The 25,285-nt window shown below is 35.7% G+C and overlaps 1 protein-coding gene across 2 annotated transcripts in view; it reads right to left on the bottom strand.

The window, feature by feature from the left end:
- Window positions 1-23,539, bottom strand: part of LOC131159874 (protein FATTY ACID EXPORT 3, chloroplastic) — a 29,539-nt gene extending 6,000 nt beyond the window's left edge. The window contains exons 1-5 of one of the 2 annotated variants that reach the window (XM_058115070.1): window positions 23,068-23,539; window positions 15,321-15,711; window positions 14,879-15,046; window positions 4,881-4,927; window positions 4,749-4,786 (exon numbers count right to left, since the gene is read on the bottom strand). In XM_058115070.1, coding sequence (XP_057971053.1) covers window positions 4,749-4,786; window positions 4,881-4,927; window positions 14,879-15,046; window positions 15,321-15,711; window positions 23,068-23,340 — 917 coding nt within the window. In that variant the 5' untranslated portion in view covers window positions 23,341-23,539. The remainder of the gene's footprint in view (window positions 1-4,748; window positions 4,787-4,880; window positions 4,928-14,878; window positions 15,047-15,320; window positions 15,712-23,067) is intronic. The other variant, XM_058115069.1, reaches the window with a different exon arrangement.
- Between the last annotated feature and the right edge of the window lie 1,746 nt (window positions 23,540-25,285).

Genomic DNA, 25,285 nt, shown 5'->3' with positions numbered 1-25,285 from the left:
GGGGATCCAAGTGCCAAAACATCATACAAATTCTTCGGACACAGTCCATTTTGTTTCGGGTCTTAGGGAGAAGAGAATGTTGGAGCATTTTAAAGGAGTAAGTGCGGCCTTGTAAAAGTGAAAGAAAAGTGGTCTTTTGTTTAAGTACTTGGGAGACTTTTTGGAGTCCTTATACTAATATTTACCCCTTATACAAATATAATAAAAATAAATAAATGAATAAATAATTTTCTAGTCTTTGTTCACTTCCTTTCATAGTTTCAAAATACTACTTGTATGTCATATATATTAACAACTCCATTTGTTTCAATGTCCTAATCTTTTCCCACACAGCCTGTCCCAAGCCCAGGTAAAGGAGGAGGGTTGCATTAGGTAGCTAACAGTTAGTGTAAGACTTGTCAAATTTTTATGATATAAATCCTGAAGAATTATTTTTCGGGGCATGCCCTACAAGTAAGCATTGCACTTATACCACCCAAGTGTAGCAAAAAATGAGCAAGGGTGGGTTAGGTCATCACCTTGAAGCGATGCGATGTGTCAACACCCCAGTATGGTGTCAAATAAGCAAAGGTTCCCACATCACTCTGGATGTGGTCCAATAAGATTAGTTTAGGACATTAGGGTTAGATTAGCAACTTGGAATATAGGGATGCTTACAGATAAAAATATGGAAATTGTGGGTACAATCATTAAAAAAAAATTAATGTAATTTGCCTTGAAGAAATTAAGGTGGGTAGGGAAAAAAGCTAGAGAAATTGAAAAATCAGGGTTGGAACTTTGGTACATTAGAAAAGAAAAACATAAGAATGGGGTAGGATTGTAGGAATCATTGTAGACAAAGACTTGAAAGATAAGTGTCATAGATATTAAAAGAGTGGGGGATAGAATCATAAAAATCAAGATAGTCTTATGCCAAAAGATAATAAATGTCATTCGTGTTTATACCCCCCAAATAGGCCTAGTAGAAAACCTTAAAAAGACAATTTTGGGAAAATATGGATAGAATCATACAATTAAAAGAAATATTTTTACGGATAGTATTAGAGACTAAGAAAATATTCATAGGAGCTTATTTGAATGGAAACACTAGAAAGGATAATAAAGGTTACGAGAGGTTACATGAAGGACATGGATATGGAGATAAAAATGAGTTTGGGGATATGAAGTTAGACTTCGGTCATTTCGCCATGTCATATGATATTATTGCAATGAATACTTGCTTTAAGAAAAGTTAACACTTAATAACCTTCAAGAGTAGAAAAAATAAAAGTTAGTTTTATTTTTTCCTTAACTAGGAGGGTGGATTGTTTATCATGTAAGGATCGTAAAGCTATCTCAGGTGAAAAATAGACTACACAACATAGAGTTTTAGTGTTAGATATATGTATTAAAAAATTGAAAGGATAATATAAATTAGTGCAAGAGAACTAAAAGATGGAACCTAGAGGGAGAAAATATAATAAAATTTAAAGAAAAAATAATCAAATGTGGTGGTTTGACAATAGGGGATAGTAGAGACGTAAACACTCTTTGGAGTAAGATAGCTAGCTCCATTAAAAAGATAACAAAAGAGATTTTAGGTGATCAAGAGAAAAATTCTAGGATAGTAAAGAGAGTTGGTGGTGGGATTAAGGTGCCCAAAAATTCATAAAGACAAAATTTGTATAAAACATCGCAAAAACGTAGAAACATGGAGAACTTTGAAAAGTATAATAGGCAAGAAAAGATGCAAAAAAAGGTCTACTGAGGCTAAACATAGATCATAAAATAATTTGTATGCTAGATTAGATATAAATAAAACGGAAAGAGGCATATTTAAAATTGCTAGGGCTAGAGAATGAAAGACCAAGGACTTACGTAATGTAAAATGTATAAAAAGTGAAGATGATAATGTCTTGATTAAGGAAGAAGACATAAAAGAAAGATGGCGAAGTTACTTTAATAAGCTATTTAATGAAAACCAAGTAGAAAGCTTCAAATTAGAATTGAGAAATGAAGAAAAGGCCAAAATATGAGATGTATTCGCAAAGTTAAGAGTCAACGAGGTTAAGTATGCATTAAAAAAAGATGAAAAATGGAAAAGCCATAGGACTGGATAACATCCCAATTGAAGTTTGAAAATGTCGAGGTGAAAATGGAATTATATGGTCAACTAATTTATTTAATTAAATTATAAAACTAAGAAAATGCCACAGGGAATAGGGAGAAAAGAATTTTAGTACTATACCTAAAAGTGAAAAAGATGTTGTAATAACTATCGTGGATTTAAATTCATGAATCATACAATGAAACTGCAGGAAAACGTAATTGAACAAAGATTAAGGTAAGAAACGAAGGTCTTAGAAAATCAATTTAGTTTCATGTTTGGGAGATCTACTACAAGAGCTATATATCTTTTAAGAAGATTAATGAAAAAGTTTAGGGAGAAGAAAAGGGATTTGCATATGATTTTTATTGACTTAAAGAAAGCATATGATAGGGTACCTATGAAAATTCTATGGTGAGTTTTCAAAAAGAAAAGGGTGCATGTAAGAGGTGCATAATATCATTAAGAAAATGTACGATGAAGTAATGACTGGTGTTAGGACTACAAGTGGAAAGTCTAGGAAATTTCCAATCATAATAGGTGTACATGAAGGATATACTTTGTTTGCACTAGTGATGGATGAACTTACTACTAGTATCCAAAATGAGGTTTCATGGTGTATGTTGTTTGCTGATGATATTGTCTTGATTGATGGAAACATGGGAAGGAGTAGAATCTAAGTTAGAATTATGGAGTGAACTAAGAAGCTTTAGAATCTAGATGTTTTAGGATAAGTACAAACAAGACAAAATATATGAAATGTAATTTCAAATAATAATAGGAAGAATTTGGGAGAAAAGATTAAACTTGATGCTAAAGAGTAGATTTCCAAAATGAGGTTCCATGGTGTACGTTGTTTGCAAATGATAATGTCCCGACTGATGGAAACTAGGGCTGGAGTAGAATCTAAGTTTGAATTATGGAGAGAACTAAGAAGCTTCATAATCTAGATGTTTTAGGTTAAGTAGAAACAAGACATAATATATGAAATGTAATTTTAGTCATAATCGGAGGAAGGAGAAAAGATCAAACTTGATGAGGAAAATTGGTTCCCATACCTTGAATCTATTATGTAAGTTGAAGAAGAGTTGCAGTAAGTTGGGTAAAATGAAGAAGTGTCTCAAGTGTACCGTGTGATCGTAGAATACCCATAAAATTAAAAGGAAAGTTCTGAGGATAGCTGTACGGCCAACAATGCTTTATGGATCAAAATGTTGGGCAACCAAGAAATGACATATCCAAAAAGAAATAGTAGTCGAATGAGAATGCTAAGGTGGATGGATGGTATAACATTAAAATATACCCATGGATTCGCTGTTTGCTTACTGGCTTCATATAATTTAGAAAATACCCCATTTTCCATATATTTTCATGTATACATTTTCTTTTCTTACATAAATTGAGAAATGAACAAATTCGCAGTAAGTTAAGTGTAGCTCCTGTAGAAGATAAGAGGCAGCCTAAATGGTTTGAGCATCTACAACGTAAGCCAAATACTGCACCAGTGAGAAGTGAGCTAGTTACTATGAGCGGCAATAGGAAAAGTAGGGATAGACTTAAAATAACTTCAATGAGATAGTGAATAAAGGTTTAATAGTCCTAAATTTGCCAGAGGAAATTGCCCACAATTGCATAAATTGGTGGAAAAGAATTCATGTAGCCGACCTTACCTAGTGGAACTTAAGGCTTGGTTTGTTATTGTTGTTTGCATCGTGCATATTAATAGATGGTGCAGTTACAAATAACACCTCACTAACCTCAGTCCACGCATTCACACATTTGTGCAAATACAGATTTTGCTCCATCTGGGCTGTTTTTTTTATTATTAAGGAAAAAAAAAAAAAGACCATCTACTAAACATTCTTAAGTTAATAGCTAGGGCAAGATGCACTAATGAGCAGATTTGAAGGTGCATTGTTGTTCCCCTATATCCTATGCACTGATGAACTAGATGATACAATTGATGGAATCCATGAACAGCACTGACACAACATACCTTCAAGACTTGTTTGATTTCATAAATCAGTACTACACTCAAGCAGCAGAAACAAAGCCAGGAAAGCACATGTACAGTTTCCAGATATTGGCAAGAGTATAATGTAAGAGAAACCTTTTATTAGTAGTGTGTAAATATCTGGGAAGAGAAACAGACCACTGACCCCCTGATAGTTCTAGCAATATAAGAAGGATAACTGTCATCCCAATGTTGACCCATACCAAGTGGTTCAGTCATTCGCAACTGAAACACGCTTACACACTTCCACTCAGCAAATTCCAAATCTTAGAACGAATAATCCTCCAAAAGTAACCTATGATGTTTGTGCTGCCACACTAACTAGGAGCTTGTTGGAATACCATAAAAGGGAAAGACATGTTTTATGTTAGTTCTCCTTGACATAAAAAAGAATCACTGCTTAGTAAAACAATATTAAAAATTTCCTATTCATACCTAGCAGCAAAAAATATTCGTAAAATCTGACATGTTCTGTCGCTATGCTCTAGTGTGCGTAAAACACAAAGAGGCATTCATAAGTGTGTATTGACTATTCATGCATTTTCAACCATGCCATTTTGTATTATCAGAAGTAAAATACATATATATATTATAAATTAATACATGTGTATATGACAACATAAATTTAGGCAAAATTTGATTTAGCACCTGATTAAGGTCGCCAAATAACTGGAAAATGATGGTTTCTGCAAGAAACAAAGTAAACATCACAGGCTTCTTCATTGCGTCAATTTTCATCAGGTATAATAAGAGATTAGGACAAATGGATGAACCTCTTACCTGAGACAGCAATCGTATCTCCCTCAGGAATAGTATACCAGCTATTGCTGCAGATCCAGCAATGCAGATAATACAAAATTATAAGTATATCATTTAATATAGAATAAATAGCTCCAAGCGATAGGCAGTAAACAAACTGCCATTTCAGATACAATTTTTAATTCACACAGCAAAGCAAAATGGAATTGAACAATCAAGTACCAAATAGACATAGACTTCATTCACAAACATGTAACATGCAATTACAAAATAACACTAACTACCATGTATTATTTTGTGAACCTTCACATTCAGGTAAGAACATAAACAAGTTCCAAGCAGACATGAGATAAACTTAATCGCAGATATTAGTTTGTAAACCTTCATGTAAAGCTATAAAGAAGATATAATAAATCCAGACTCCAGAGATTATCAGCTGGATTTACAATTAAAACCAAGAAGTAGCATTCCTGGTCAGTTATTGTTCACATCCTAAATGCAGTACCAGCACTGCCAGGATACAGGTGGATGGGCTCAACCAACCAGGGCTTAGTTTGGCCTCCTTGTAGCTTTTTAAGAAGAACCATTTAAAAGGAGCTGTTAGAAAGGAAAGGAAAATTTTGAATGTTCGTAAAAAATTTGTATGGTGCATATTTAAAATGACAAAAATGGATACATATTTTAAGGCAATGTAATTAAGGCATTGATAACTTTGTAATATTTGGAAAAACAAATCAAGGAGAACAATGGAATAAAATCAATAGATTGGAAAAAAGCTAACGTTTAGCTCTAAAAAGCTTCAAATCCATAACTTCTAAAAATTCCCCACAAAAGGTAAAAGCTGGCTTTTTAAAAGCTGAAAATGTTCATCTAATGCATCATGCCAAGATTTTACTTTTAAAAAGGAGAAATTGAACCAAAAAGGGGAGGCCAAACTCACCCTAGCTTCAAAGAATTCGAATGAACGAAGTCTTATCAATCAGCTGGATTTACTACTAAAACCGCAGTAGTAGAGACTGTTTTCTCACTTATCATTCATGTCCTAAGCACAATACCAAAATTGCCACAATAGTGGGATACATATGATTGAGTTCAACCATCTATATTTTAACAATTCTAATGAACAAAGCCGTATGCCAAATGATTTTGTAGTTTCACTTAATCTAGAATGTTCAATATAGGCCACAGATCATTCTTCATGAGTTACCAACCACTTCCTTTATTTTCCTTTTTCGTGTAAGGCCTTCAAGCTATCAATCCATTGATACATTCAATTGAAAAAAGCAATGTTTTAAGACGCTCAATTGAGAGCCGCCTCAAGGCAAGGCATGCCTAAAACACCTAAAGGCTCAATCTAAAATACCAAGGAAAAAGCTTAACACGGCCCATGTGACAAAAGCTGATAGGATGAAATAGTACAGGTATTTCATCCAGGCCGCACCTGCTTCATCAACTTAATTCCTGCCATGTGAGCCCATGACCATATGTCACAAGCCAAGCTTGTTAAAAGCATTATACCTGTTTGTGTTCGCTTGTCTTGTGTGCATGGGATGGGTTACCATCATGTAAATAATAGTATAGGTTTTATGCATCGAGTATGCGTAAACCCTAAAGTAGAAATATGACCCCATAGACATTTTGATGTTTCCTAGTGCCAAAGCTAAGATAGCATATAAATCTCTTTAGGGGATGGTGAATGTTCATCAGTCTTGTAAAACTCACTAGCTTTTGTAAGCATGTTTCACCCACTTGCATCCCTTGCTACACACGCGCTATTTACGAAGGTTTTTTAAATGAATTATGTTACTTCAACATTTACTATTTGCTTATCATTTGGTTTCATGAGTTGCTTGCTACTTCCACTTACTATGAATGTGTTTTTATTTTAATGCAGTAATCTTTGGTTGACTAGGTAACCAAGAGTGCTTTAGCGAGTGTCGCATGGTCCTTTAGAAGGTGTGAAGTGTTTGGCCTATGACAACTAGTATCCGATATTGGTTAATGGCTACACGAATTCAATTACCTTGGTATTGTGGGATTGTGTTAAGCATTAGTAAGAGACCATGCCAACTAATACAGAGAGAATTAAAACGCTAGAAGTGCAGGCTGAGACAGCCAACAATGTGATCGTGGAGATGACCAAACTTGCTGAACATGTTGATGCATTGGAGAGATCACAAAAGCTTCAACAGGGTTCTATGGTGGAGATATCAGAGGACCTCCACGCAATGGTAAAAACTTTACATGCTATGGCAGATATAAATGCCAAGATGAACTTGATGGTTTTTTCTATGGAAAACTCCAATACTATGGAGTATGGAAGAACAAAGGTGCTAGAACCCATAACGTATGAGGGTGTTAATGACACTAAGGGTAAGATGACATACTTCTTATGCTGAGGCCCTCACAAAGTTGTTGAATCAATCGTTCAACATACCTAGTGATAAGGGTAAGATAACATACTTCTTATGTTAAGGCCCTCACAAAATTGTCGATTGCCCTCACAAGTCATCACTTAATGCTTTACAAGTTTCCATTGCGAAGAGGGCTCTAGAAGATGACAAGGATAAGGAGAAAACCCCGAGGATGGGTGCAATGCGGTTACTAAATGCATTGGAGAGGCAGATGAAAGAAAGAAAAGTTGCCCAAGCTAAAGGGTTAATGTTTGCAGGTCCATGGATCGATGGGAAAAGCACTCATGCTATGGTTGATACCAAGGTTATTATAACTGTCTCATAGGCAAAAGCGTAGAGACTCGACTTGCCATTAAAAAAGAATTTAGTACATTTGAAAATGGTCAACTCCACAACTCAATCTACTATAGAAGTAGCCAAGCGAGTGTAAATCTAGGACAATCGGTAGGACATGCGAATTTCACAACAGTGTTGCTTGATGATTTCCAAGTGATTTTTGAAATGGAATTCTTGAGGGAAAGTAAAGCGGCACCAATGTCATTTTGCTAGTTCCCTTTGTCTAATGGGAGACCACCTTTACATGGTGCAAGTTGTTGCAAAGAAAGAGCATGATGAGAAGTTTCTCTTAACCATGCAACTCAAGAAAGGTTTGAGAAAGGGTGAACAGACATGCCTTGTCACACTAGTGAAAAATGAAGAGGTAGGCCAACAACAGGTTCATAGGCCCTAGTATCATCCAAGTTGTGTTAGATGAGTATAAAGTTGTGATGCTAGACAAACCACCTCATAACTTACTTCCATGATGGGGTGTGGAGCATGAAATCGAGTTGCTACTAGGAGTAAAATCACCTGCTAAAGGGTCATATCACATGGCGCCTCCACAGTTAGCAAAATTGAGGAAACAACTTGATGAGTCATTGGAAGTGGGTTATATACGTCTTTCCAAAGCATCGTTCAGAGCATCATTGTTGTTTCAAAGGAAACATGATGGGAACATGCAAATGTGTGTGAACTACTACGCACTCAACAAGGTGGTGCGCAACAAGTATCTTATTCCATTGATTGCTGATTTGTTTGATCATCTAAGTCATGAAAAGTACTTCATCAAACTTGACTTGTGGCCAACCTACTATTAGGTAAGAATAGTAGATGCCGATGAATCAAAGATGACACGCAGTATAGGGCATATGAATTCTTAGTGATGCCATTCAGGTTGATAATGCGCCAGTGACATTTTGCACCTTAATGAACTAGGCATTTCTTGAGTACCTCGACAAGTTTGTCGTGGAATACGTGGATGACAGTATTATAGTTCCACACTAGAGAAATAAAGAATATCTACAAAAGGTGTTCAACAGACTAAAGAACATTCTTTATATGAAGAGAGAGAAAGTGTTCTATCACTCAACGGAGCATCAAACTCCTCGGTCATGTGATCGAGCAAAATCATATCCATGTGGATATGGAGAAGGTGAGAGCTATTCAAGATTGGAAGATCCCAAAAACAATGAAGGAGTGTGTGGAGGGGTACTTGAGGAGAACTGACCCATTAATAGAATTACTAAAGAAGGGTCATAGGTGAAACTAGACAGAGAAGTACCAAGGAACCTTTGAAAACTTTAAGGAAGCTACAATGCGAGATCTTATACTTCTATTCCGCACATCATAAAATCCTTCAAGGTACAAACAGATGCATCTGACTATGCTCTTAGGGGACTATAAGATGGGCATCTTATTGCTTATGAGAGTTGTAAGCTCAGTGAAGAGGAACGGAGATAAGCAACTCAAGAGAAGGAGATGCTAGTGGTGATACATTGTCTTCCTGTGTGGAGGCATTACTTACTAGGGTTGAAGTTTGTAGTGAAAACAGATAACTCGGTTGTTAGTCACTTCTTTTACACTACCACTATTATAGCCCAAGCAAGCCCATTGGCTAGAATTCCAAGCAGTGTTTGATTTCTTATTTGAGCACAAGGCACACGCAAATGAATCAAGTCGCCGATGCACTAAGCAGGAAAGCCAAGCTTGCAGCCTTTACAAATGGTAACCACAACAAAAGCACATTCAAAAGAATCTTGCCAAAGATCCAGTTGTCCAAAACCTCATGAAGGTGGTAGAAGAGTACAAAGCTAGCCAGTTCTAATTAGAAGATGTATTGCTGATGATGCATGATAACCGGTTCTTTGTGCCTCAAGTTAGAGACCTAAGGAAAACACTGCTACGAGAGTTTCATGGCACCATGTGGGCAGGTCATAATGCATGATGAGGTGGCCGAGTACATCCGAACTTGTCTCACTTACCACTAAGACAACGTGAAGCAAAAGAAGATTGCGGGGTTGCTAGAGCCTCATCAAGTACCAACAAAACCCTAAGAGAGAGTCTCATTTGACTCATCACAAGCTTGCCCAGAGTGGAAGACACAAGGTCTATAATTATGGTTCTAAATAGGTTTACGAAGTACAATACTATCATACTAATACTATTCAACAAAGGAGACAATACAATTGTTCCTTAAACATATTATAGGGTATTAGGGTGTTCCCCAAGACATTATCAGTGATCAAGACTCAAGATTCATCAGCAACTTATGGACAAAAGTTTTCAGAATCGTCAATTTACAGTTTGACATCTCTTCGAGCTACCACCCATAGACATATGGATAGACGAAGAGATTCAACGGGCTATTAGAAGAGTACTTACACCATTTCATCACTGCCAATTAGAAAAATCAGGTGCAGCTACTCAACGTGGCTTAATTTTGTTTCAATGCTCAAAAGAGCTCCGCAACCAATGAGAGACATTTTGAGCTTGTTACAGGCCAGCCGCCATTGTTATCTCACATGGTGGATAAGTCACACAAAAGGAAAGAGTCCAAAAGTGTACATCTCCACCAAAGAATGGAGACAAAATGCAAAGATTGCCCAAGCTTACCTAGAGAAAGCTTCCAAGAGGATGAAAAAGTAGACAAATCAAGGGAGAAGACCAATGCACTTCAATGTGGGTGACTTTATGCTTGTTAAGCTATATCCTGAACAGATCAAGTTACTATAGGATCAAGATAGGAGAATACTTTGCAAATATAAAGGACCAATACCCATCTTGGCCAAATTTGGGAAGGCCTCTTACAAGTATAATCCTTCGACTTGGATGAAAGTGCATCCTATGTTTCACGTTAGCTACCTCAAGCCATTCAACGCCAACACTGAAGATCCAAATAGAAGTCAGTCAACCAGAACACAGCTGAAGACAATACAACCTAATAGACCAAAAGTTGAAGTCATCCTTGCAAATAGAGAATTCACATCATCAAGGAAGGAGTGACACGAGTTCTTAGTGAAGTGGAAAGGTCTTGGAGACGAAAAAATCAACTGGATTTTAGCAAAAGACTTGCAACCGTTCGTGGACAAAATTTAAGAGTACCTAGCATCAAAATCTATGAGGGCATCGATGGCATAAGTGGGGGAGAATGTCACGAACCAAGCTTGTTCAAGGCATTATGCTTGCCTGTGACCACTCTTGTGTGCATGAGATGGGTTACCTCAAGTAAATAATAGTATAAGTTTCATGCTTTGAGTATGTGAAAGTTGTAGTGTAAAATGGGAGTATGACTCCTCAGATAGTTTGATGTTTCCGTGTGTCAAAATTAAATAGCATATAAAGTTTTTTAAGAAAGGGTGAATGTTCATCAATCTTGTAAAGTCACTAGCTTTGTAAGCGTGTTTAGCCTACCTGTCACCCTTGCGAAACACACGTTGCTTATGAAGGTGATATTAATGAATTATGTTGCTGCAATGTTTACTGCTTACTTGCCATTTGCTTCCATGAATTGCTTACTGCTTCCGGTTACTTTTCATTCAACTTTTGTGAATGTGTTCTTGTTCTTGTGGTAAATTGCAATAATCTTTAACAAGAATACTTTAGTCCTTCACAAGGTGTGAAATGTTCGGCCCGTGACACCATCACAGGCCCATGTGGTTTAGCATTACTCATCCTGAAAAGGCTAATGCATACACACTAAGGCAATGTTACCTAGAACATGGAATGTTTTGATTCATGTAATGAGAAAAAGACCACGGTATGGCACATGCTCTTAAACATGGAACATTAGGGGTATATTTCTATGGGATATATTGGTGAAAAATGTTAATGGCGCTTGTATATTTTTGGAGAAGATGTTGAGATGTTTATAAATATAAAAGGAGTATTTTTTTACTTTTATTGTGAAATAGATTAAGAATGACCAAAGTAGAATTACAATGTGATGGTTCCCTAATTTAACTAATAAAACAATATGTTATGGGAAAAATATTGAATTAAAACTTTGGACGGTCAAATTTAGCATTTTGTAACAAAAATGTGTCACATTTTAAAACATTCATACCAAATCATGGTTCACTAGGGTGTCAGCGATTTATGGTAACTATGCACCACAAAAGGCATGCCTTTTTTGCACCTTCTTAATAAAGGCTTACACATTTTGGGTGTGTGATTAGCAAGTTGGATTTGGCTATAAAATTTTTACTCCATGTTTATATAAAAGAAATGTCATAATATGGTTGATTTCTTTTCTCTTTCCAGAAATAGGCAGGCATATATTAGCACAAAGGAGGGATAAAAAAAAACAAAGCAAAGAATACAATACAGAAGGAGAAACCAAACTTAAACTCTATGGAGAATCTCCATGGAGTTTACAGTTTACATCAATCAAAAAAAAAATTTGTTTACTACCACATCTAAATTTGTGGTGGATCCTTCAAATAAAAGATTTTTCTGATCCAAATGTTATTCTGAGCCCTCCAAATGTGATATATGACAACATTCCAAAGTAGCTTTAAATTTTTTCTTTTGGCATAAAGTGAAGAAATTGAAGAGAGATCCCCATCCTAGCTAGAACATCTTCTTGGCATTTTCATTGAAGAGGAAGCCTTGAAACAAACAGCTTTTGAAAACTCAAATCTGAGTTGATTTCTATAACTCGTGAACCTCAACCTTCCCCAAATAATTGAGCGATGTATCTAAGATCTTGAAAACAATTTGAACTTTGTAATATTATAGCTATCTCTTATAATTTGCATAATAAATTCAAGTCACCCATTTTTGAATGGCCAACAAGTAAATTACAAATTATATTTGATTTTTTTTTTTTTTAACAATATAATTGTGACTGCCTTAATCTTTGCTTTATTTTTAAAATATATGTAATTTGTTTACATATTTTCATTTAAATATAAAATTCTCAAAGACTTACAGGAGATCAAACGAAGGACCTATGGAAGTCGGGGCTCGCCTTAGGGAACAGTAATCAGACATAGACCAGCGCCCCAAAGCCTTAGGGCTTAGGCCTCACCTCTTAAAGGTTAAAATGCCTCGCCTTATGCCTTTGCCTTTTAAAACATTGGACAGAAACTTAAAAAAAAAAAGGAATCCAAAGGCATTGTGAATTAGGGGCGGTGTCTATGAATATCAACAGAACAGCTATAGAAGGGGATCATCTTCATTCAAACCTATAACGACTCAATGCAACTTTATCCCACAGCCAAGCTTGGAATACACAACTACAAGCCAAATTCTGGACATTATCATTTCTGCTTCTGCCACTTAATGTCATTTCCAATACTAGGTTCCCCTTCACAAATTGTATCATGTACAATTTTTTTTAAAAACAACCAACAGCAAAATTCTCAGGCTTGGTTAGGTAGTTCTTCACACACCAAAAAACTCCATTTACAAAGCCAAATCAAGAGCCCAGGCCCAACAGTTTTGTTTCGGGAAGGGTTTTCCTTGGTAGTAGTTTAAGGTTATCTAATATCTAGGGTTCATGCTTTGTCACTTTCATTATGTAATTGGGTTTAGCTCCATAAATGTGGTCTGATGTAGTGGGGCTTATTATGCAATTATTTTCAGTCACAAAACATTATGTTTCATATCCCCCCTTGGCATCTCTTTGTCTTTATTCTCCCCCTTCTGAAATCTCACTTTCACCCTCTAGTATGTCAAGAAGTTTTAAACTCAGATATGAAATGTAACCATTTCAATAACCCAAATGATTCCTGTTTCCCTCTCTTTATCATGCTTTGCATCTCACACATAAAACAACACTCAAAGGAGGTGCACTAGGGAGGGGAGGATGGGAGAGGAAGGAGGTGGGGTGACTGACGCATACAGCAATAAATCTAAACAATGTTTTAAAAGGCGAAGGCGTAAAGCACTAAGGCGAGGGATTTTAACCCTCAAAAGGCGAGGCGTAAGCCGTAAGGTGTTGGGGCAGTAAGCCTTTTGAGAATTTGTTTTTTAAGATAAAAATACGTTAAATAAATTTTATATATATATATAAATATTTAAAATAAATTAAAAATTAAGAAAATCATAAATATAATGTAAAAAAGAAAAACTAGATTCACTTTGCAAAATACTTGTTGGCCATTCAAAAATTACTAACTTGAATACATGACATAAATCATGATAAGAGATAGTTATACCATTACAAAGTTCAAACCATTTTCATGATGTACAATACAATTCTTAGATATTTTGGAAAGGTTAAGGTTCAAGAGTTTTAGAAATAAACTCATATTTTGACATTCCTTTTATACAAATATGTAGAAATTTTCTAACCAATTCTAACTTGAGAATAACACACCCAAAATGCGTAAGCCTCAACTAAAAAGGCGTGCTTTCCGTACAAATGCGTAGGCCTTTTTGGAAGGTATTTTAGATTGAGCTTCAAGGCAGGCTTGCCTCAATTGAGCCTTTTAAAACACTGAATCTAAATACCAAAAAGGAAATGTCAGCTATTGACAACCAATTGTGGCTTATGCAAAAGTAAAAACAAAAAACAAAATACAAAATAAGGAAAAAAAAAAACGAAATTAAAAAAAAAAAAAAAAGAGGAAAACTCCGGCATGAAAAGAACATTAAAGCACCAAAATTACAACTGAAAAAATGCATTTTAACATAAAGATGGCAATATCAGTTCCAACTATAATAAAATATACTTTCTCCCAAAATAATAATCAAAATACCCTTGTCAGAAGAAATAAAGGGTCATTTCTATGACACCAAAGGTCCAAGGATGCACCACTGTCACAAGATCAAGCAATAGAAGAAAATTTTCAATGAACCCTGCGCACTCTGCTTGTGCTCCATTTTACATGAATGCCAAGAATACCCACAAATTATAGACAAAACTCCACATATATCATTGCTCAATCAAAACAAATATTTAAAAAAAAATCCAGTTTTGAATGAGGAAAGCTTATGAGTGATGCAAGTGCACAAGCATCATGCATTCTTCTAGTGCCCTATCAAAAACTATCCATATAAAAGCAGTCTAGATGCCATAGAAACTCACCCAAGGCTTGCCTAAAATATTATCTCAGATCAACACCAATAACATGAGGCAAATTCAAGATAAGAACCAAAAAATCTTAACTTGGCAATTGGCATGATCTCTAAAAAATAATATAAATGAATCAAAAGCTAAGTGTGAGTAAACTGGACTTGCTTTACAAGCTTGTGATTTCAAATATCAGTAAAATGCCACCATTTTCTCTTTTCCATGTATGAATCCTGATTATAGAAATCAAATGTTTGGGAGATACTAACCTGCTTGCCCTTTTATTGCAAGAGCAAATGATTCTCCTCTTCTCCATGATCTTAAACTTGATACGCTTAATGCCAAGAGAGTACCGCCTAGGATAACGCCAAACCTAATGGCAGAAATGCTTCCCGTTACCATGAAGGAAAGAAAGCCACCAAGAAAGAGAAGCAGACCTGTAAAATACCATGACAAAATTGAACTTTAAAACAAAGACATACACCTTTGCACATATACAAATGTATCAACCATGACCCCCTACTTAATCCGAGTGCAAACCAAACAATGTCATCAAAGCAAAAAATCAATAAGAAAAAACAACAAATGCATGCTCAAATTATCAGTCGCTATACTTTTGCAACCCACAAGCTAACTCTCCAATTCACTTGTGGAACTCTAATAAAATATCCAACAGTTTTCTTGGTCATATTTATTATACAAAATACATACCATATGGTATCCCAAGGTAAAAGTCATAGACTTTCGAAATTTCATTCACATCATCAGTTGAAGAAGCAAATGTTTCGATCACATCCTTCAGTGTGTCGGGGGAATTCTCCGCTGCTGCACTGAGATATTCTTTACCTTCCACAGTGGTTTCTTTTGCAATCACACTCAAATCATGCCCTGCCTTATCTGCTTGAATTTTCAACTGCACTGCAGTTTCTTTCAAGACGACCATTGCTTTCTTAGAATACAACTCATATGCTTCTTGTGACACACTCTGAATCTTTAAGGCTTGTTCTTTGAAGGATGCTAGCACTTGTTTCCATTCTTCTTCCGATTCTTTAGCTTCCAAATCTAGATCACTCTTCCTCTCCACTTCAATTTCTGAAGGCTTCTAAAAGATATAATAGAAAAAATATGCAACTGTCAAGGGAAGTGAGAAGATAAAATTTCTATAACTAACACGCCTTGTCAAACCTCTTACATCTTTAAAAAAGAAAATATATTCCTATCTATTTTTATGACTTTCTTGCATCAACATAACAAAAATATAATATTTGGAGGCATAAACAAATGACAAATGCAATTTGTTGTCAAATTTCAATTGGAAGGAGGGGAAAACTGAGACATATGCCTTCAAGTAAGCTTCTGCAATGAATTATAAATCATCACAAGTTACAACTGATTGAATGTAATGCTACACGAGACTGGAAAAAAAAAATGACTTGAACTATAATACTTCCATATAACATTAATATCAGGAGGCCCCTAATTCATATGATTGTTGACTAAAGGTACCCTATATTTCTGCTAACCTCCTTCAACTGGCTCACAAAGAACCCATCTATAGAAACTACACTTTCTGCTAATGATAATTGAAATGGAAAAAAATAGGCAGGAGGGTAAAGTCACCCAAATTACATACCGCATTTATTAATAAATCGTGAATAATATTGTTTTATGGCTTGAAAAAAAAAACTTAAAATACATACCAACTAAGTTGCCAGAGAAATATTATTATGGCTAACAAATATGACACATTTCCACAGAAATAAGCATCCTTTGGGTCTGGACCCATTCATAAAATGCAGATGAACTAAGTTGAAAATTAGGAAATAGTTCCAACTCAAACCCCCCACCCCCACAAAAAAAACCCCCCTTAAGAAAGTGCAAATACTCTCTTTAGCAAATGCTTGTTCACAATTAAAAAGGTAATACCACCAGATAATCACACAGACTGCTTTCATTCCTAGGCTAACAACTACAGCCTTGTAATTTTTAATTCTCAATAGCCCTTGGTATCATTTATTTTTTCCTATTTTTGTTGCAATAGGGTGAAGAAACAAGTTATGACACAAATTTGCCTACATAAATGCTGAAAAAACTGAACTTTTCATTTGTACAGGTCAGAATTGAGAACCTCTTCAGGTGTTAAGGCAAACCTAGTGTCAAATGTAGTTTAATATCTAGAATTCAAATTTTGCAAATTAAAGCATTGCATGCACAAATTTTTTTAATAAATATATAGAATAAAATTGCAAACATAAAATTATACAATTTCAAAATAAAATTGAGAAAAAATGAAAAATCATGGAAAAAATATTTTCACCATTTTTAACCTTTATATACAAAAGAATCGTCCCTGAAATACTAAAGAATGAGTCTTGTTGTAATATGTGGCTCATATGTTGAGTGAAAAGCATGTACAAAGAGAAAACATGGAAGAAAACAAGAATGCTGACTTGCAGGAGGAAACCGTCGACGGTTTGGTCCAGGTGCAGAGAAACAGTCGACTATTTTGTCCTGTTACATCAACTGTTTGCTCTCGGTATTAAACCGTCAATGGTATGTCTGAAACCATCGACGGTTTGGCTCGCGAACTCAGCGTTGGTTTTCAAATTTTGAATTGGGAAGTTGGATAGGTTGGGTTTTGGAGGGAAAGCCTCCAGGAAAGTTATATATACATGTTTTATGATGTAACTCAGTGTCTTTGGACAAGATAGTGAAAATTTCATTGTCGTTTGCTCCCATGAATGTAGGCATTGCCGAACCGCGTAATTCTTCATGTCATTGTTTTATTGCTTTCATTATAATCTGTGTAATTGAGTTTTCTGTATATTTCATTGTTAAGTGCTGCATTGTGAGATTGTTTGTTTCCGCTGCGCATTAATTTGCACAACAAATTGGTATCAGAGCATTATTGTAATGGCCTCTGGGATTTCTTTTGCAAAGTTTGATGTTGTTAAGTTCGATGAAACAGAAAACTTCGGACTATGGCAGAGAAAGGTTAAAGATCTGTTAGTGCAGCCTCGGTATGATGACGGCATTATACGAAGGTCAACCGGAAGGCATGAATGAAACAAGTTGGAAGGAATTGGAAGCGAAGGTTGTGGCGACTATAAGAATTTATCTGGCCGATGACGTGTTGTATCACGTCATGGATGAGGAATCTCCTGCAGCTGTTTGGTAGAAACTTGAAAATCGATATATTTCTAAGTTTCTAACAAACAAATTGTATCTTAAGCAGAAGTTGTATTGACTTAAGATGGCAGAAGGTTGATATTTGAACCAACACATCAATGCATTCAATCAGATTGTAAGTAATTTGATGCAGGTTGATGTGAAGTTCGAGGAAGAAGACAAGGCGTTGATGCTACTAAATTCCCTACAGGTGTCTCATACGCATAAAAATCTGGTCACGACTCTAACATAGGGCAAAGAAACCCTGAATTTGAAAAAACGTAACAAGCATACTACTGGATTTTCATCAAAGAAAGAAGACCAGCAATGAAATTTCACATGTTAAAAGGATTGTGGTAAAGGGTAACAAGTAACGTGGGAGAAGCAAATTCCGGAGCGGATCAAGTTATAAAAAGTCTCGATCGTAGTCCAAGAAGAAGAAGAATATTCGATGTTTTAAGTGCGAGAAAAAGGGGCATATAAAACCAAAGTGTCCGAAAGGAAGAAAGAGGATGCAAGAAATCAAAAAGGTTCTTCAAAATCGGCGAATGTAGTTAAAGAAGGGAACTCTAAGAACGGTGATGGTAATATGCTATATATTATATTTGGGTCAGAACGCCTTATGGATTCTTGGATCCTAGATTTGGCGTGTTTTTATTACATGACACCAAATAAAGAATGGTTCAGCACCTATAGGTTAGTTAATTCTGGTTCTGTTCTAATGGGAAATTATGTTTCATGCAAAATAGTTGGAATAGGAAACGTCAGAATTAAAATGCATGATTGTGTTGTAAGAACATTATGTGATGTAAGGCACATACCGGATCTACGGAAAAATTAAATTTCATTAGCCACTTTGGATTATAACGGATTTAGTTACAAGTCTAAAAGTGAGGTTATGAAGATATGTAAAGGCGCTCTAACGGTGATGAAGGGGCAGAAGTTAGCGGGAAATATCCATGCACTGCTGGGTACTACAGTTGTAGGTGGAGCTGCAGCCATAGATTCTAAGTTAGATAATACTGTTCTATGGCACATGCGGTTAGGGCATATAAGTGAGCATGGGATGAAGGAACTTCATAAGAAGAATCTTTTGAAGGGTACTAAAACATGCAGGATGAATTTCTGCAAGTATTGTATTCTTGCAAAACAGAACATGGTGCAGTTCAAAACAACCACTCACAAGACTGAGGGTATTCTTGACTACATTCATTCAGATGTTTGGGGACCGGTGAGAGTAGCATCATGAAGTGGACATGTGTACTTCGTGAGTTTCATTAATGATTACTCAAGAAAGGTCTGTGCGACACAAGTCAGAAACATTTGCCAAGTTTAAATTGTGAAAAATTGAGATGGAAAATCAGATCGAGAGGAGAATTAAATACCTCAGGTCGGATAATGGAACCGAGTACGCTGATTCGAGATTCATGGAATTTTGTGCGCAGCATGGCATAAGGAGACATTTCACAATTTGTTGGAAACCACAATAGAATGGTATGGCAAAAAGGATTAACCGAACTCTAACTAAAAGAGCTCGGTGTCTCAGGTTAAATGCAGGGCTTGTGAAGAACTTCAGGACCGAGGCAGTGAGTACGGCGTGTATCTTGGTTAACCGATCGCCAAGGGTATCACTAGAGAGGAAAGTTGCAGAGGAGGTATAGACAGGTAATGCGGTAGACTACTCCAATTTGAGAGTTATTTGGTTGTCCAGCATACGTGCACATTTCTAGAGAGGAGAGATCAAAACTTGATGCAAATTCTAGACGTTGCATTTTTCTGGGATATCAGAAAGGTGTGAAAGGGTTCAAGTTGTGAAATCCAATGGCAAACAAGGTGGTGATCAGTAGAGATGTGGTTTTCGATGAGAAAGTCATGGTGAAGGTGAAGCATACTCAGGAGGAAGATGAAGAGAAACAGGAGCCAAAAAATTGGAGTAAAGATGAGCATGTCGTGCAGGTGGAGTTAAGAGACTCGGGGCAATGATGCCAGTATTCAGAATGCAAGGAGTTCTAACTCGGGAAACCAGCAGGATAACAGTATCGCTATACATAGATCTAGATGCACTATCAGGGCCACCGCCCGGGTATGGGTTTGATGATCTGGTGTCTTATGCACTCATGACCAGTTGCAAGGATCCAACTACTTTTCAAGAGACGGTGCACAGTCAGGAGAAAAGTAGATGGATGGGTGGTATGGTGGAAAAGATTGAGTCATTGCATAAGAACCAGACGTGGGATTTGATGGAACTTCTAGAAGAGAAGAGGGCGATAAGTTGCAAGTGGGTGTATAGAAAGAAGGAAGCAATATTAGAAAAGGGATGAGAGAAGTTCAAGGCACAGTTAGTAGCAAAGGGATACTCACAAAAGAAAGGGGTTGATTATGATGAAATCTTCTCCCCAATGGTCAGACACACTTCCATCAGGGTAGTGTTGGGATTGGTGGTACATTATGATATGCAATTGGAGCAAATGGACAAAAAAACAGCGTTTCTCCATGATGATTTGAATGAGCATATTTATATGGTACAGCTAGAAGGGTTCAATCAACTCGGATAGGAGCAATTGGTTTGTAAACTAAAGAAGTCACTTTACAGGCTGAAACAATCTCCAAGACAATGGTACAAACGTTTTGACTCCTATATGATTCGGATAAGCTATAGAAGGTGTGAGTATAATTGTTGCGTATATGTTAAGAGTCTTGATGATGGTTCTCTAATTTTTCTGTTGCTTTATATTGATGACATGCTAATTGCAGCGAAGGATATGACTGGGGTAAATCAGTTGAAGATTCTATTGACTAAAAAGTTTGACATGAAAGATCTTGATGCAGCCAAGAAAATTCTTGGGATGAAGATTCGCAGGGACAGAACTGCAGGGAGATTGTGGTTATCTCAGGGTGGTTATGTGGAGAAGATTTTGGAGAGGTTTAGCATGACTAATGCAAAATCGATAAGTACACCTTTAGTGAATCACTTTAAATTGTCTACTGCTAAATGTCCAAGGATAGATGGTGATATCCATGACATGTCAAAGGTACCCTATGCTAGTGTAGTGGAGTGTTTAATGTATACTATGATATGTACAAGACCAGACCTGGCACAAGCTGTCAGTGTGGTAAGTAAGTTTCTTTCAAATCCGGGTCAAATAGCATTACGATACAGTCAAGTGGATTTTTAGATACTTGCAAGGTACTTATCACTATGGCATCATGTTTGGTAGGCAACAGAGTGATCCGTCAGTTGTAGGATATGTGGATGCAGAGTATGCAAGGGATCTGGATGACAAGAAGTCTACAACATGGTATGTGTTCACCCTTGTGGGAGGGCCTATTTGTTGAAGGTCCATGGTACAATCTCTAGTTGCATTATCAACAACTGAGTCGAAGTATATGACAGTCGCCAAAACTGCTAAGGAAGCATTGTGGCTTACTGATTTAGTCAAGGAGCTGGACATACAACAAGGTGGAGGTCAGTTGCGCTGTGACAGTCAGAGTGTCATTTATTTGGCGAAGAACTAAGTATATCATGCAAGAACCAAACATATAGATGTGAGGTTCCACAGGATCCGGGAATTGGTTTCTTCAGGTGAATTTGTGCTTGAGAAATTTCACACTTCAGAGAATGCAGCAGATATCTTGACAAAGTGGTTACCACGGATAAGTTCAAGCATTGCTTGAACTTGTTGAATGTCTCTAGTTGCTAGACGGAGGGCGGTCACAACCTATTGTCCCAAGGTGGAGCAGCGGGTTTATGTCTTCAGTTTTCTCCTAAGGAACGTATATTCGCCAAGGTGGAGATTGTTGTAAACTTGTAAAATGTGGCTCATATGTAGTGAAATGCATGTACAAAGAGTGTTGTATTTGTGTGTGGCTCTTATACTTGGTGGGAATCACAAACAAAGGAAGGAAAACATGAGATAGAGGTCTTCTTGTGCTAGCAGCAGAAAACTCGTCAATAAGTGCCCTGTGCTTGTCGACGAGTACATACCGAGAGTCCGAAAATCTCAGAGTTAAAGACTCGTCGACGATAGGATAGACTCGTCGACAAGTGGACCTCTTTGACTCGTCGACAAATCCTCTGTTCTCGTCGACGATTGCACATGAGTTGCGAAAAGAAATTCAAATTTTGAATTTGAACGTTGGGTTGGTTGGGTAATTGGAGGGAAACCTCCGAAGGAAAGTCTATTTATTCCTATTTGAGGATATTGTGAGATATGAGAGAGATCTTAGAGAAGTGCATTGTATACTTTGACATTTTCTTAGTGAAATTTGTGTGTCATTGCTTCCGTGGATGTAGGCTTTACCGAACCACGTAAATCTTGTTGTCGTTCTTGTTACTCATCATTTTCAGGTTGCGTTTCATTTGCTTCTTGTATTTTATTCCGATGTGCATCCTATTTATCCTATCGATATCACAACAAAGAGAAAACATGGAAGAAAACAGGAGTGCTGATTTGCACAAGGAAACCGTTGACAGTTTGGTCCAGGTGCAGAGAAACAATCGATTGTTTTGTCCTGTTACATCGAATGTTTGCTCTCGGTATTAAACCGCCAACGGTATATCTGAAATCGTCGACGGTTTGGCTCGGGAACTCAGCATTGGTTTTCAAATTTTGAATTAGGAAATTGGATAGATTGGGTTTTGGAGGGAAAGCTTCCAAGAAAGTTATATATACATGTTGTATGATATAACTCAGTATCTTTGGATATAAGATAATGAAAATTTCATTGCCATTTGATCCCGTGGATGTAGGCATTGCCGAACCACGTAATTTTTCAAATCATTATTGTATTGCTTTCATTATAATCTGTGTGACTAAGTGCTGCATTGTGAGATTGTTTGTTTCCGCTAAGCATTAATTTGCACAACAAGTCTAAAATAATTATTCAGTTATTTTTTTTATTTATTATAGTATCAGTTAACCTGTATTCTTTCGTATTTTTCATTGTTCTAATTATATTTGAATTGACTCAAATTTTAAATTTATTTCTAATATTTAATCTATTAAAGTTTAACAGTGGTATCATGAAATTGCTTGGTAGATGAATATGATGGTGAAAAAATTTATCATGATTAAAGAATGATATGATAAATGGTATTTGATCTAAGAACAGAGACTAGAACATGTTCAATCAGGTTCTAAATTTGTTTCAGTTTCACAATATAACCAGACAGGCAGTCACTTTTCAGGATTTCAGTTTTTTCTTCAGTTTTTAATTTTTATTTTATAAATTTTGACTGTGATACCAAACAACATCTAACCCAGAACACAACCAAAAGTATCGAGCTTACCGAATCTTCATGAGAAGCTGCAAATGAAGCGAAGGATCGGTTCGGCGAATAACAACGATCGAGTGGAAGGAAGCGAAGGCCGAGCCCTCCAGGAGGTAAGGAGCGAGCTGCGATAGAGACTCTGCATGTGTGATTTCTGGAAAGGGATTCGAACCGCAGAGATGATGAGAATGCAGAAGGGCGCAGATTCATGGAAGCTTTCTTCAGTGGCGAGCTTGAGACAGGGTTAGGATTAGGGATTGCCAGCGAAAATGTTTCCACCGCAACACTCATGGCTTCCTCTGTAAGAGAGAGAGAGAGAGAGAGAGAGAGGCGAACTCCACGAGGGGAAGGAGGGGACAAAGCTCAAGGGTTTTAGGGAGGGAAATCACGGACAGGGAAAGCAGTGTCCAAGAACGGGGCCTGCTGATTCTAACCTGCGCCCTACGTGTACTGTGCCCACACCTTTGCACATTTGGCAGTGTGGTAGCTCAACACGTAACGAACATGTCAATAAATAAATAAATAAATAAGGAAAGATATTTTTTAATATAATAATAATAAATATATCATTTATGCAATCATTGATCAAAGTATCAAAACAGCTAATAATTCAAAATTTACAATTATATATATTTTAAATACGAAATTATAATCATTTTTAATTTCAAAAAATACACCGCTATCCAGAGCTTTCAAATAATTCTAAATTACTTTTTAAATTAATCACCATAAAAAATTATTCTTAAAATTTAAAATCATATATTTTAAATTTAGCATAATTCTCGCCAATGGCTAAACGAATGACATGATAAAATAAGCACGCCACTAATAATCAAAAAACCTCTCCCATTTAGTTAGATTAATGAAAATTAAAAAAAAATAAAGGAGGCACGAAATCAAAATAATAATAAAATTGTTGTTTAAATGCAAATATTATATTTAGTTACTAACATAAATGGAAATTTTGATTTCTTTATTGTATTTGATATTTGTTTGGTAGAAAAAGTTTTAATAATATTCATAACACAAAATTATTTAAATTTGTAATATTTCAAATATATGACTTTAATTCAACATATTTATTTATTAGATATGTTGATATTTTTTTAATCATAATATATTTCTATTTTCTAATAATTATAAAAAATGAAATTTTTATTTATATTTTCATGTTATCTTTCATTGTTAGAACGATAATATTGTTGTTAATTTTTTATAATTATTATTTATTTTTATTGTGACAACTATAATAATTATTGTAGTATTGTTGTTATCTTATTGTTATTATATTTTAATATTGTTAATGATATTGATGGTGATGGGATTATTATTATTATTATTATTATTATTATTATTATTATATTCTTGTTGTTAATGATGATGTTTTCTTGTTGATATTATTATTTAATACCACTTTATTTTTCATTATTGATATCATGATTAAGAAAAAAATGACTTGTGTTTTTTTAAAATTTATTATTTAAATAGAGTTGTCATTGTCTTTCCTAGAAGGGGAAAAAATTGCAAAAAAAAAAAATTGTAATTCCTATTCCGTTGTTCAATCATCATTAGAAATATAGGACCAAGAGTGAAATTCCAAATTTCGATTTCATTTTAACCCTAATTTTAGAAGCATCTCTATTACACTATAGATGACGATCGAAATACATTTTTTTTTTTAGTCATTTTATTAATTTGAAACCTACATAGAATTTAGGCTACACAATAAGACATAGATCATCTTTCATGATCCTTTCTCTCTTTTCACAATTTTCAAAATTGAAAATTGAAACCTATAACATGAAAGTTTCAAGTTTTAGCAGCCAATGCAAATTATGTCAAATGTCTATTATCATAATTGTATAGATATTGAAATCAAACAAACACAAAAAAAATAAAAATTAAATTGCAACTGTTAGCATCGGAGGAGTCCATAAGTGTGCTTGATACACATGAGTGAAGTGCCAATTTGATCCAAAAGTTCAAGCCGATTGGGTCTTGAATTAAACCATGTATATAAGCAACCATCAAATACTCACTTTTTCTAATGTGAGACAAACTTCAAGAGTGGAATTCTGAACAACAACTGATTTAATGTTAAGCTCATGATCAACTTTATAAAATAAGTCATCATCTTGTAGTTGAGCCAGTAGTTCAGGTACAAAAGACTTGTTGCATCATTACGATTGAAATAATTAGGCATCGAGTTCATAGTTGCAATGCTCCAATAGCAACT

This window comes from Malania oleifera, chromosome 7, assembly GCF_029873635.1.
Source record: "Malania oleifera isolate guangnan ecotype guangnan chromosome 7, ASM2987363v1, whole genome shotgun sequence".
Lineage (NCBI taxonomy): Eukaryota > Viridiplantae > Streptophyta > Magnoliopsida > Santalales > Ximeniaceae > Malania > Malania oleifera.
Note: the sequence above shows the minus strand (reverse complement) of the source record. Positions and strands in the feature narration are given on the sequence as shown.